Source organism: Tupaia chinensis, unplaced genomic scaffold (genome assembly GCF_000334495.1).
Source record: "Tupaia chinensis unplaced genomic scaffold, TupChi_1.0 Scaffold000077_1, whole genome shotgun sequence".
Lineage (NCBI taxonomy): Eukaryota > Metazoa > Chordata > Mammalia > Scandentia > Tupaiidae > Tupaia > Tupaia belangeri.
Genome location: NW_006159538.1, coordinates 397,235 through 410,123, shown reverse-complemented (window position 1 = coordinate 410,123; position 12,889 = coordinate 397,235). Strand labels below are relative to the sequence as shown.

At 44.0% G+C, this 12,889-nt stretch overlaps 1 protein-coding gene and 2 non-coding genes across 3 annotated transcripts in view; 1 reads left to right on the top strand and 2 right to left on the bottom strand.

The window, feature by feature from the left end:
- The first annotated feature begins 3,571 nt into the window (after positions 1-3,571).
- Positions 3,572-12,889, top strand: part of LOC102485231 (L-lactate dehydrogenase C chain) — a 35,175-nt gene continuing 25,857 nt past the window's right edge. Inside the window, exons 1-4 of the mRNA XM_006142478.3 lie at positions 3,572-3,743; positions 3,957-4,091; positions 7,408-7,525; positions 10,901-11,074. Of these exons, the coding sequence (XP_006142540.1) occupies positions 3,966-4,091; positions 7,408-7,525; positions 10,901-11,074 (418 nt within the window). The 5' untranslated portion in view covers positions 3,572-3,743; positions 3,957-3,965. The remainder of the gene's footprint in view (positions 3,744-3,956; positions 4,092-7,407; positions 7,526-10,900; positions 11,075-12,889) is intronic.
- Positions 7,917-8,019, bottom strand: LOC114006424 (U6 spliceosomal RNA). The gene has a single exon (XR_003548136.1). It is a non-coding gene; the product is annotated as a U6 spliceosomal RNA (small nuclear RNA).
- Positions 9,854-9,956, bottom strand: LOC114006423 (U6 spliceosomal RNA). Its single transcript, XR_003548135.1, has one exon. It is a non-coding gene; the product is annotated as a U6 spliceosomal RNA (small nuclear RNA).

The window sequence follows — 12,889 nt, the reverse complement described above, 5'->3', positions numbered from 1 at the left end:
AAAAAAAAAAAAAAGAAAGAAAATCAGTAAAATTTTACTCAAAAGTCATAAAATGATATTTTGCCAGTTCAATCTTATGTTAAAACTCTCTTCTGTTGAATATGCAGTGTTACTGTGGTCCAGTCTTTCCGCTTAAACCCTGGAAGGTAAAATTCAATATTATTATTGATATTTCTTGGTATTATTGATATTTCTTGCATTAAATTGGTCATTTTCTTGGTTGCCTTTTATTCTCTTATTTCTTTATGTATCTTTAGTTTTCCTGGTAGGCACTCTTTTAGAACTTCTGAAGAGTGGGTCTGCTATTGGTAAAGTCTTTCAGGCCTTGTTTATCTCAGAATGTTTTTATCCTTTCTTTTCATATGAAAGATAATCTTGCTGGATATAGTATTCTTGGTTGAAGCTGTTTTTCACTTAACGCTTTGAATATATGTTCCCATTCTTTCCTTGCTCGCATTGTTTCTGATGAGAGGTCTGAGGTTAGCCTAATTGGACAACCTTTATAAGTAACCTGACATTTCTCTCTTGCCAATTTTAGTATCTTGTCTTTGTCTGTAGATTTGGCCAGTTTTGCTATGATGTGCTTTGGAGATGATCTTCTTGGCTTGATGCTATTAGGGGTCCTTTGTATTTCTTGGGTCTGGATACTTGAATGCCTCTCTAGATTTGGAAAGTTTTCTTCCAAGATTTCATGGAATAGATTATCAATGCCCTTATTAGTTTCCTCACCTTTTGGGATACTGATTATCCGGATATTTGGGTGCTTAATGCTGTCTGGTATTTCTCATATAGTATTCATTTTGGGGGGTTATCTTCTCAGTTTTTTTTGGTTGTTTTTTCTAGATCAGAGGTTTTTACCTTCCACATCCGAGATTCGATTTTCTACATGGACTAATCTGCTTTTAATACTTTTGAGGGAGGTTTTGATTTCCTGAATGATAGCCTTCATCTGTAATAGCTCCATTTGATTTTTTATGGTGTGTATTTCCTCTCTCCGATCACGGAGGAAATTCAACTCCTGGAACTCGTTGCCTCTTTTCTCCTGTATCTTCGGGAGTTCACTATCTCTCAGCTCTTGCATCTCGTTTAGTTTTGTCACTATGAATATTCTGAATTCTCTATCAGACACTTCCACAAGTCCTACTGTACTGTCTGGGGATGATAGGGTATTGTTTTTATCCCTTAGGGGAGAGGTATTTTCTTGGTTTCTCATGTTTATGCCTCTGTGGTGGTTTCTAGTCATTCTGTGACAAAATCTCTCTCCCAGTTGTCTGAAAATCTCTTAAGTCTAGAAGATGAAGGTTAGAGCATAGCTTCCCTGAACAGGCCAGCACACACCTCAGCTTTAAAATGATTTCTTGTCAAGGGACCAGCAGTTAGCGTAATGGCTATGTTGATGGAATACCCTGTAGTCGACCACTATGTTGCTGAACTCCCAAGTAGTTGACAGGCGCGTGTGCGTGCATGCCCAAGATCCCGAGAAGAGAATGAAGGACAAGGGATTGTGGTGTGGCCATTGCCGCGGCGGGGGGGGGGGGGGCGGTTTCTCGCTTTCTGTCTCTGTCTGTCTGTCTGGCGAGCGCCCGCGCCCTATAGCGAAAAAACCTCCCCCAAAAAAGAAAAAAAAAAAAAAAGGCTTCCTGTCTGACTATTTCAGGAGTCTAGAAGATGGAAGTTTAGAGCATAGCTTCCCTCGAGCAATAATTCTTGAAGGCCTTAGGTTGTGATAAAAATTGGTTATTCTAAGTAGTGGCAAGTGATAGGTTGTGAGAGAGAGAGTTTTGCTATAGGGCATGTGCACTCATGGAGAGACAGAAAGAGATGGAGAGAGAATGTGAGAAATCACCCCTCCACCGGGGGCTGTCCACACCACCATCTCAAAATCACTTCTCCTTCATTCTCCTCTTGGGACTTTGGGCATGCTCATATACGTGCCCAACACGAGTTTCAAGCCACTGGGTCCAAACTCCTACTGCCATCAGCCATGTGAGAATCCAGCACCTTAATCAGTATGACACCTGCTGCTCCCCACCCTTGAAGGGTTTTAAGTGGGGTTATTACATGATCTGAACTACAATTAAAAACAAATACCCCAGAGCCAACAGGTGGTGTGGAGGTTAAGGCACTGGATTCCCACATGGCCAATGACAGTTTGAGTCTTATAATCAGCACCTCGAATATCACTCCAGGAATATGTGCATGCACCCAAAATCCAGAGAGGAGACGAGGAGAAGGGACTGCTGTCACCAAACAGAGACAGAGTAAGAAAGGGGGAAAGTGAGAAAGAAAACTATCAGGTCAAGGACTCAAACCTCCATTTGCCATGTGGGAGTCCAGTGCCTCAACCATCACACCACCTGCTAGCCTCTCCCAAGAGAAATTCAGGCTTTATTTTAGCACTCGGTCCTGAAGTTACAGAGTTTGACAATTATTATAATTTTTAAATTTCTTCTGTGAGCAAGAGAGAGAGCAGCAGTCTCAACAGGGTCTTCACACTGAGCTCTATCCCCAGGCTCAGCTAGCCATGACCACTGAAATGCACTGGCCTGGAGTGCCCGAGGAGGTCCCAGGATCTCTCCCATGGGAGGACAGTTGCCACGCTGCTGCATCACAGTCTGTCCCCAGAGCCCTTGCCTGGAAGGCAGCAAGAGTCCACATGGCTGACCCCCCGGTTGGAGATCCGCCTGAGCAGGCACCTCTGCAAATTTGCAAATAATCCACAAAGCATGGAGAAATGGGGCGTGACTATGCCCCATAGGGGTTGCTTTCTCTCTCTTCATGTCTTTGGCCTGTGTACACCCTCTAGATAATGTAAATAAAATAAAATGTCTGCAAATGAATATGTGAAGCAGGGGTGTGTTACGTACCTTATCAAAACAGGTTCCTCAAACTCTGATCATGCCCATGCTCACCTTTTCCTTAAATCTCTTCATTCTGGGGCCCAGTCATTCAGCTGTCTTCTTACAAGGACCAAGTTGGGAGACCAGCAGATGGCCGTCACGTCGCTGGACTCTCAGGTAGTCGACCACGGTTCGAGTCCCAGGCGGTGGCTTAAACTGTGCAGTAGAGGAGATGAAATGAGAAGGGATTGCTGCAAAAATCTCTCTCAAATTAAAAAACAAAACCAAAAACAAAAAAACTGGGCTGGTTCAGGTCATGAGCTCGGCGGAGGCACTTCCCCAAATGGCTGCCCATACCTGGTGTAGCGCAACCGACTACTGTCCCTTCGGGACTTGGAAGGCACCTGGAAGCAATTTGCTCAGGGCGCAGACTTCGCCTGACATCATCATGAGGCCAGCAGGCACCCCGAGGTCCTCCCCAACGTGACCTTGCCTCTCAGGGCCGGTGGTAGGGTGGTCGGGTAGAGACGCCAAGGACGCTTGGGCTCGGCTTGGCCGAGGGCACAGGGCGGGGTCGGGAAATGGAACAGCTCAGTAGCCCAGGCTTGCACAAGTGTGGAATCCGCCTGGAACTCTCTCACTGAACCCCGGTGTCCAGGTCTGCGGCCACCAAGAGAGCACGCGCAGGTTTAAGGGACCCTAGTGCGCCTGCGCCTGCGTCGCGGGGCGGAGCTTGCGTGATGACGAGAAAGGCTGCGTTGGGAGCGTGCGTGCGGCCCAGGGGCGTGACTAACCGTCGCCTGGCTTCGCACTTCAACTGGCGTTGGTGGCTAGTTCACCTGTCACTCTGTTGTCCTTAAAAGCGCTTTCGGGCCATTTGTATCGCGTGGCATCAAAGCGTTTGTGAGTGTCCGGTGCTGAACGGAAATGGAGTCGGGCTGGAGCAGTAACGAGGCCGGCGGGCGCCCCAGGCCCACCGGCCGACGCAGTCTGGTCCTTGCCTTCTGTCCCCCACCGTTTGACCAGAACACTCTCTCTTGGCTCCAATATTTTGGAAACTGGAGCTGTGTTTCCTTGAGTGCGGATAGTAAGGGAAATCTTATTATCTCTACTTAGGTTCTCAGAATGTCAAGTGTCAAGGAGCAGCTTATTGAGAATCTAACCGAGGAAGATAAGGTGTCCCACTCTAAGATCACCATTGTCGGAGCTGGCGCCGTTGGCATGGCCTGTGCTATCAGCATCTTACTGAAGGTAACCAGGAAGTCCGTCCTGTGGCCGCAAGTCAAGTAGGCACTGGTCGGGCTTGTAGATGTTGATGGATTCAGGCTTGCGTGGCTAAGCCCTTGACTGTGAAGAGGTATCCTCTCATTTGATTTTTTTTCTTAAAATTTTTTAGAGGTTTTTGCTAGAGGGCTCGTGCGCTCTCCAGAAAGACAGAGAGAGACAGAGAGACAGAAAGCGAGAAATCACCTCCCAGGGGGGATGGCCACACCACAGTCCCTTCTCTTCCATTCTCCTCTTGGGATCTTGGACATGCACGCATACGTGCCCCGCGTGAGTTTAAGCCACCAGGTCCAGGACTCGAACCGCAGTTGGCTACATGGGAGTCCAGCGACATGGCTGTTACACCAACTGCTGATCCCTTTCATTTGATTTTGACACAATTTAGGAAGCATTTATTTGGAGCTGACCATGTGTCAGGCATTGCCAGACTTTTAATTTTCTCATATTATTTGGTTACTATAACATTTTTGAACCCTGGTCAGCCATGTGGGAATCCAACACCTTAACCAGCACTCTGCCTGCTGTCCTCTGCCACCTTCCACTTTCAAACCTCATAGACACAATGCTCACCTGTTAAACTGGACCAATGCCCGTTTGTGAACTGTGTCCAGAAGGAGAGGCTGGAACAATTGGCTGGGTCTGGTCAGATGCCCGTTTACCCCTAGGTGGAGGACCAGTGTTGCCTGGACTGCACTCAATTACAGGGAATGAGTGACATAGAAAGAGGAATTGTGTTACCAGAAAAGGGTTACTGACAGGTGAAAAATAATAGATGTTACAGATACAAGTAATCTGTCTAGTGTTGTAAGGTGGAGAGAATGTGGTGAACGATTTACTGTGTTTAATGTTACAAATAGTTGAGACCCCAAGCATACACTAATCACTTTGATTTAATCATTATACATTGTATTCATGTACTGGAAAATCACATTGTACCAGACATTATGTTAATTAAAAAGGATCTGGGGGCCAGCCTGTGGTCTTGTGGTTAAGTTGGCTAGATCCCCTGTGGTCAACTGCATGGTTGGTGTCCTAAACCTGACGGCTTGTACAACGTGCCTGGCACATGTGGGTGTGTGCCCAAAATCCCAAAAGGGCGGAGAAATGGAGGAGAAGGGATTGCAGTGTGATCATTCCTCTAGGGGGGTGTTTATCACTTTTTCTCTTTATCTCTGTGAGTGCAGAAATCTTCTGGAAACATTTTATAAATAAATATGCAAAATTTATTATTTTTTGAGAGATTTTTGCTATAGCACAGGAGCACTCACCAGAAAGACAGAGAGAAAGTGAGAAATCACCCCCCACCACCACCACCACCAAGAGGGATGGCCCCACCACAATCCCTTCTGCCCTATTCTCCTCTTGGAATCTTAGGCATGCATGCATATGCACCCAGTTTTGAGTTTGCAGCCGCTAGGTCCAGGACTTAAACCATGGTTGACTATGTGGAAGTCCAGTAACATAACCGATATGCCATCTTCTGGTCCCAATTTATTTATTTATTTTAAGAGATTGTTGCTATAGGGCACGTGTGCTCACTGGAGAGACAGAGAGACAGAAAGTGAGAAATCACCCCCGGGGGGATGCCCCTGCTGCAATCCCTTCTCCATTCTCCTCTCGGGATTTTTGGACACACACACACAGGTCCCCAGTGTGAGTTTAAGCCAATGGGTCCAGGACTCAAACCGTGGTCGATTACATGAGAGTCCAGCAATGTAACCATTATGCCATCTGCTAATCCATAAATATACAATATTTATAAGAAAACAACAGATGTTTACCACAGATGGCTACCTTTCTATTTGGTCATAAGGATGAAAACTAAAAACAGCTTCAGCTACCTCAGAAATTAGGTTCAGTGTTAAATATAACATCCTTTGAAAGAATTTCATAGTTACTCATTGTGTTTTTTAAAAAAATTATTTTATTTATTATTTTTAAATTTGACCAGACAGAGAAAGAGAGAGGAAAGTGAGAAAACAAGCTGCCAGGTCTCAGACTTGAACTGTGGTCTTTCGTGTGGGAGTTTAGCGCCCTAACCACCATGACACCTGCTAGTCCCTGCTTATTGGTTTTAAACTATTTTCCAGGAACCAAAAGATGGTGTAATGTTTACATCACTGGACTCCCACATAGTTGATCATGGTTCAAGTTGTGGACTTAATCGCTTAAACTCACACTGGGCACATGTGCATGTGTGCCAAAGATCCCAGTAGGAGAATGGAGGAGAAGGAATTTTGGCATGGCCATCCCCCTAGGAGGGTGATTTCTCACTTTCTGTCTCTCAGTCTCTGTCTTTCTAGCGAGCACATGTGCCCTATAGCAAAAATCTCTCTCTGAAAAAACAAAACAAAAAACTATTATCTGAAGGGTTAAAAAAAACAATTCTAAACAATTCTTTAAAATTTTATATTTATTTATCTTATTTTAATTTGACCAGAGAGGAACAGAGAGAGAAAGAGAGAGAGAGAGAAGTGAGAAAGCAAGCTACCAGGTCTGAGACTCAAACCATGGTAGGTCATGTGGGAGTCCCATGCCCTTAACTACCACACCACCTGCCACTCCCCCAGTTGTAAAAATTTCTAACAGTTATGTGTAGGCAAATTAATGATAATATCTGCTCCATCTATTGTTTACCTTAACTTCTGGTAACTTTAGGCACATTCAAAAACTATTTTTATATAATTTTTCTCTTATTAAAAATATGAGACTTGGGGCCAGCAGTTGGTGTGGTGAATGATTAAGAGTGCTAGACTCCCACAGGGCCGACTACAGTTCAAGTCTCGGACCTGGTGGCTTGCTTTCTCTCTCTCCTCCCCTCTCTGATCAAAATAAAATAAATAAAGTGAAATAAAATAATTCTTAAAAAAAAAAAAATAAAAGAGACTCCTGGGGCCTGCAAATGGTATGGAGGTTAAGGCTGCTGAATCCCACATGGCTAACTGGTTGGTTCAGTCCTAGACCCAGGACCTTGAAAAACATGCTGGACGTATTTGTGTGTATGCCTAAAATCCCGAGGGGAACGTGGAGGAGAAGGGATTGTGGTGTGGCCATCTCTTCTAGGGGGGTGATTTCTACCTTCCTTCCTCCCTCCCTCCCTCCCTCTTTCTCTCTCCAGGTCAGAATATGTGCCCTATAGCAAACTGAAGAAAAAAAAAAAAGAAAGAAAAAAGAGAGACTCCTTTGATTATAAAGGAGCCATATGAAAATTCTTTTCATTCTTCTACAACTTAAGGAGGAATGTTTTTGGGAACATTTGACCTAAAACTTTGATGTATTTTAGGATCTGGCTGATGAACTTGCCCTCGTTGATGTCGCCACAGACAAATTGAAGGGGGAAATGATGGATCTTCAGCATGGCAGTCTCTTCTTTAGTACTTCAAAGATTACCTCTGGAAAAGGTTAATTTTAGTTTATAACATTATTTTCAGATGTTTAAAAGTAAGTTACGAAATTTACCAAACTGATGTCAATAAACATAAAATTTTAACACCGTGCCAGGCCAGCTCCATGGCATGGTTGTTAAGACAGCTGGATCTTGAGTGGCCGGCCTCATGGTTTGAGTCCTGAATCTAGCAGCTTGAGAAACATGCATGTGCATTCATTCATGTCCAAAAATATCAGCAGGTTGGAGAAATGGAAGAAAAGGGATTATGGCATAACCATTCCCCATAGGGGGTGCTTTCTCCCTTTTCCTCTCTCTCTCTCTCTGGTGAATGTACACACCTTCTGGCAAAAATTAAAACAAAAATAATGCTATTAGATCATATAGTTTATTCTTTTTTTCTTTTAAAAAACATGGAATGCTTCACAAATTTGTGTGGCATCCTTGCACAGGGACCATGCTCATACCCTCTGTGTTGTTCCAGTTTTAGTATAAGTGCTGCCAAAGCAGTCATTAGACCATATAGTTTAAGAAGTTAATTTAAAAAAAAACTATTTTGTAATTGTAGAAAGTTCAGAAAATATAGAAAAATATAAAGATAATTTTGAATCTTTTTGGTTATTTTATTTTTCTTTTTCTATGCACTTTTAATTTCTTTTTAAATGCCAGAGGATGAGTGTATCTCCTTGAGAGAGACAGAAAGGGAGATGGAGAAAGCACCCTTGAGTGGGGCGTGGTCATGGTGAAGTTCCTTTTCCTTCATTTCTTTATCCTGCTGGGGTTTGGACACATACACACATGCACCAGACATGTTTTTCAAGCGCCTGTGCTGGGATTAAAACAAGCTTACTAGTTTTAAAACATTTTGTTAGCGGGCATGTGCATTTTCCAGAGAGAGCCAGAGAGAGGAGATGGAGAGGAAGAAGGTACACACAATGGGGCATGGTCATGTTGCAATTCTTTTCCCTCCATTTCTCCATTCTGCTTGGATTTGGAGCACACATGTGCCATGTCTTTTTCAAGCCACTAGGGCTGGGATTTGAACCATGCTGTTGGCCATGTGGGAGCCAGCTCCTTTAACCACTAGGCAACAGGAGTTGCCTACATTTTTTTGGGGGGGAGAGGTTTTCGCTATAGGGCACGTGCGCTTGCCAGACAGAGAGAGACATAGAGACAGAAAGCGAGAAATCATCCCCCAGGGGGGATGGTCACGCCGCAATCCCTTCTTCTCCATTCTCCTCTTGGGATCTTGGGCATGCATGCACACATGCCTGGCATGAGTTTTAAGCCACCGGGTCCGGGATGCGAACTGCAGTTGACTACACGGGAGTCCAGCGACATAGTCATTACGCTAACTGCTGGTTCCCAAGGAATATACAACAGACTTTCCAAGAGCAAAGGCATAGCAATCATGGCAATCTAGATCCAAATATTGTCTTTTGTTTCCTTTCTAGATTACAGCATATCTGCAAATTCTAAATTAGTTATTGTCACAGCTGGGGCAAGGCAGCAGGAAGGAGAAAGTCGCCTTGCCCTGGTCCAGCGTTGTGTGTATGCCTAAAATCCCGAGGGGAACGTGGAGGAGAAGGGATTGTGGTGTGGCCATCTCTTCTAGGGGGGTGATTTCTACCTTCCTTCCTCCCTCCCTCCCTCCCTCTTTCTCTCTCCAGGTCAGAATATGTGCCCTATAGCAAACTGAAGAAAAAAAAAAAAGAAAGAAAAAAGAGAGACTCCTTTGATTATAAAGGAGCCATATGAAAATTCTTTTCATTCTTCTACAACTTAAGGAGGAATGTTTTTGGGAACATTTGACCTAAAACTTTGATGTATTTTAGGATCTGGCTGATGAACTTGCCCTCGTTGATGTCGCCACAGACAAATTGAAGGGGGAAATGATGGATCTTCAGCATGGCAGTCTCTTCTTTAGTACTTCAAAGATTACCTCTGGAAAAGGTTAATTTTAGTTTATAACATTATTTTCAGATGTTTAAAAGTAAGTTACGAAATTTACCAAACTGATGTCAATAAACATAAAATTTTAACACCGTGCCAGGCCAGCTCCATGGCATGGTTGTTAAGACAGCTGGATCTTGAGTGGCCGGCCTCATGGTTTGAGTCCTGAATCTAGCAGCTTGAGAAACATGCATGTGCATTCATTCATGTCCAAAAATATCAGCAGGTTGGAGAAATGGAAGAAAAGGGATTATGGCATAACCATTCCCCATAGGGGGTGCTTTCTCCCTTTTCCTCTCTCTCTCTCTCTGGTGAATGTACACACCTTCTGGCAAAAATTAAAACAAAAATAATGCTATTAGATCATATAGTTTATTCTTTTTTTCTTTTAAAAAACATGGAATGCTTCACAAATTTGTGTGGCATCCTTGCACAGGGACCATGCTCATACCCTCTGTGTTGTTCCAGTTTTAGTATAAGTGCTGCCAAAGCAGCCATTAGACCATATAGTTTAAGAAGTTAATTTAAAAAAAAACTATTTTGTAATTGTAGAAAGTTCAGAAAATATAGAAAAATATAAAGATAATTTTGAATCTTTTTGGTTATTTTATTTTTCTTTTTCTATGCACTTTTAATTTCTTTTTAAATGCCAGAGGATGAGTGTATCTCCTTGAGAGAGACAGAAAGGGAGATGGAGAAAGCACCCTTGAGTGGGGCGTGGTCATGGTGAAGTTCCTTTTCCTTCATTTCTTTATCCTGCTGGGGTTTGGACACATACACACATGCACCAGACATGTTTTTCAAGCGCCTGTGCTGGGATTAAAACAAGCTTACTAGTTTTAAAACATTTTGTTAGCGGGCATGTGCATTTTCCAGAGAGAGCCAGAGAGAGGAGATGGAGAGGAAGAAGGTACACACAATGGGGCATGGTCATGTTGCAATTCTTTTCCCTCCATTTCTCCATTCTGCTTGGATTTGGAGCACACATGTGCCATGTCTTTTTCAAGCCACTAGGGCTGGGATTTGAACCATGCTGTTGGCCATGTGGGAGCCAGCTCCTTTAACCACTAGGCAACAGGAGTTGCCTACATTTTTTTGGGGGGGAGAGGTTTTCGCTATAGGGCACGTGCGCTTGCCAGACAGAGAGAGACATAGAGACAGAAAGCGAGAAATCATCCCCCAGGGGGGCTGGTCACGCCGCAATCCCTTCTTCTCCATTCTCCTCTTGGGATCTTGGGCATGCATGCACACATGCCTGGCATGAGTTTTAAGCCACCGGGTCCGGGATGCGAACTGCAGTTGACTACACGGGAGTCCAGCGACATAGTCATTACGCTAACTGCTGGTTCCCAAGGAATATACAACAGACTTTCCAAGAGCAAAGGCATAGCAATCATGGCAATCTAGATCCAAATATTGTCTTTTGTTTCCTTTCTAGATTACAGCATATCTGCAAATTCTAAATTAGTTATTGTCACAGCTGGGGCAAGGCAGCAGGAAGGAGAAAGTCGCCTTGCCCTGGTCCAGCGTAATGTGAATATCATGAAATCAATCATTCCTACCATAGTTCATTACAGTCCTGAATGTAAAATGCTTATTGTTTCAAATCCAGGTGAGTTCCCTTCCCTTCCCTTTCCTTCCCTTCCCTTGCACCCCAGCTACAGTTGTTCATGTGTTCCCTTCCCTTCCCTTCCCTTCTCTTCTCTTCCCTTCCCTTCCTTTCCCTTCCCTTTTATTGGGTAAGGATGATATATCTTTCTTTCTTTCTTTCTTTTTTTTTTGAGAGGTTTTTGCTATAGGGCATGTGCGCTCACCAGAAAGACAGAGACAGAAAGAAAGTGAGAAATCACCCCCCAGGGAGGATGGCCATGCCGCAATCCCTTCTCCTCCATTCTCCTCTCAAGATCTTGGGCATGCACGCACATGTGTCCGGCGTGAGTTTAAGCCACCGGGTCCAGAACTCAAACTGCGGTCGACTACATGAGAGTCCAGTAACATAGCCATTATGCCAACTGCTGGTCCCATCTTTCTATGTCATTTATTTTTTTAAAAATTTTATTTTAAAAAACTCATGATAGAGTATGTATATGTACTTGAGAGAGAGAGGAAAAAAAAAAGAGAGGAGCACCCTCCATAGGCTCTTGTCATACTGCGGTCCCCTTCCTTCAGTCCTCTAGCCAGCCAGGATCCTAGGCATGTGCATATGTCTGGTGTTTTTTTGTTTTGTTGTTGTTGTTGTTGTTTGTTTTAATAATTACTTATTTAGGGACCAGCAGTTGGAGTAATGGCTATGTAACTGGACTCCCATGTGGCCAACCGTGGTTCGAGTCCCAGACCTGGTGGCTTAAACTCATGCCAGGTGCGTGTGCATGAGTGTCCAAGATCCTGAGAGGAGAACGGAGGAGAAGGGGTTGCAACATGGCCATACCCCGACCCCCCCCTCCCCGGGGATGATTTCTTGCTTTCTGTCTTTCTGGCGAGCGCACGCATCCTACAGCAAAAACATCTCTCCCCCCAAAAGAATTATTTGTTTATTATTTATTATTATCATTAATTTGCTATTGAGCACATGTGCTCACCATGGAGAGACAGAGAGAGAGGGGAAGTGAGAAAGCAAGCTGCCAGGTCCTGGACTGCTTTTTGTAGTTATTGCTGCTTATTGTAGTTACTGCATGTTTGTCTCATGGATGTTTATGAACTAATTCTGTAACATCTATATTTTCTCTTATACATGGCCACAGAAGTCTTTGCTCCATTTGCTTAGTGGTCAGCTTCTCCTAAATGCCTGGAGCCAAAAATATCTCCTAGTGTTTGCTGGAGGTGTGTGTGTATTGGGGTGTTTACAGCTGTCCCTCAGCTTTTACTTTCTATCACGCAGAGCCTCGAGGTCGGTACAGAACAAAAGCTGAGGGTCTTATCGTTTTCCTGAGAATGCACATGCCCTGGGTGTGCAGTGGCATTTTTCTGGGGAAGATGTGCAGATAGTTTAGATGAGGGTGCAGTAACGAAGAGAAGAAATCTAAGGAGGCAGAATTGACTGATTATTCAATACACAGGCTTACATAGGATCTCAAGAGAGGATTTTTTTTTTTTTTTTAAATTTTGGAGGTATAGGGAAGGTGAGAGTGAGGGGATCAAGGGGAAGAAAAAAGAAGCAAAACATGGGACCAGAAGTTGGCATAATGGCTGTGGTGCTGGACTCCCATGTAGTCAACTGCTGTTCAAGTCCCAGACCCGATGGCTGAAACTCATGCCAGGAGTGTGTGCATGCGTGCCCAAGATCCTGAGAGGAGAATAGAGGAGAAAGGATTGCGGCGTTGCCATCCTCCTGGGGGATGATTTCTCACTTTCTGTTTCTCTGTCTGTCTCTGTCTTTCTGGCGAGCACACGCGCCCTATAGCAAAAACCTCTTCAAAAAAAAAAAAAA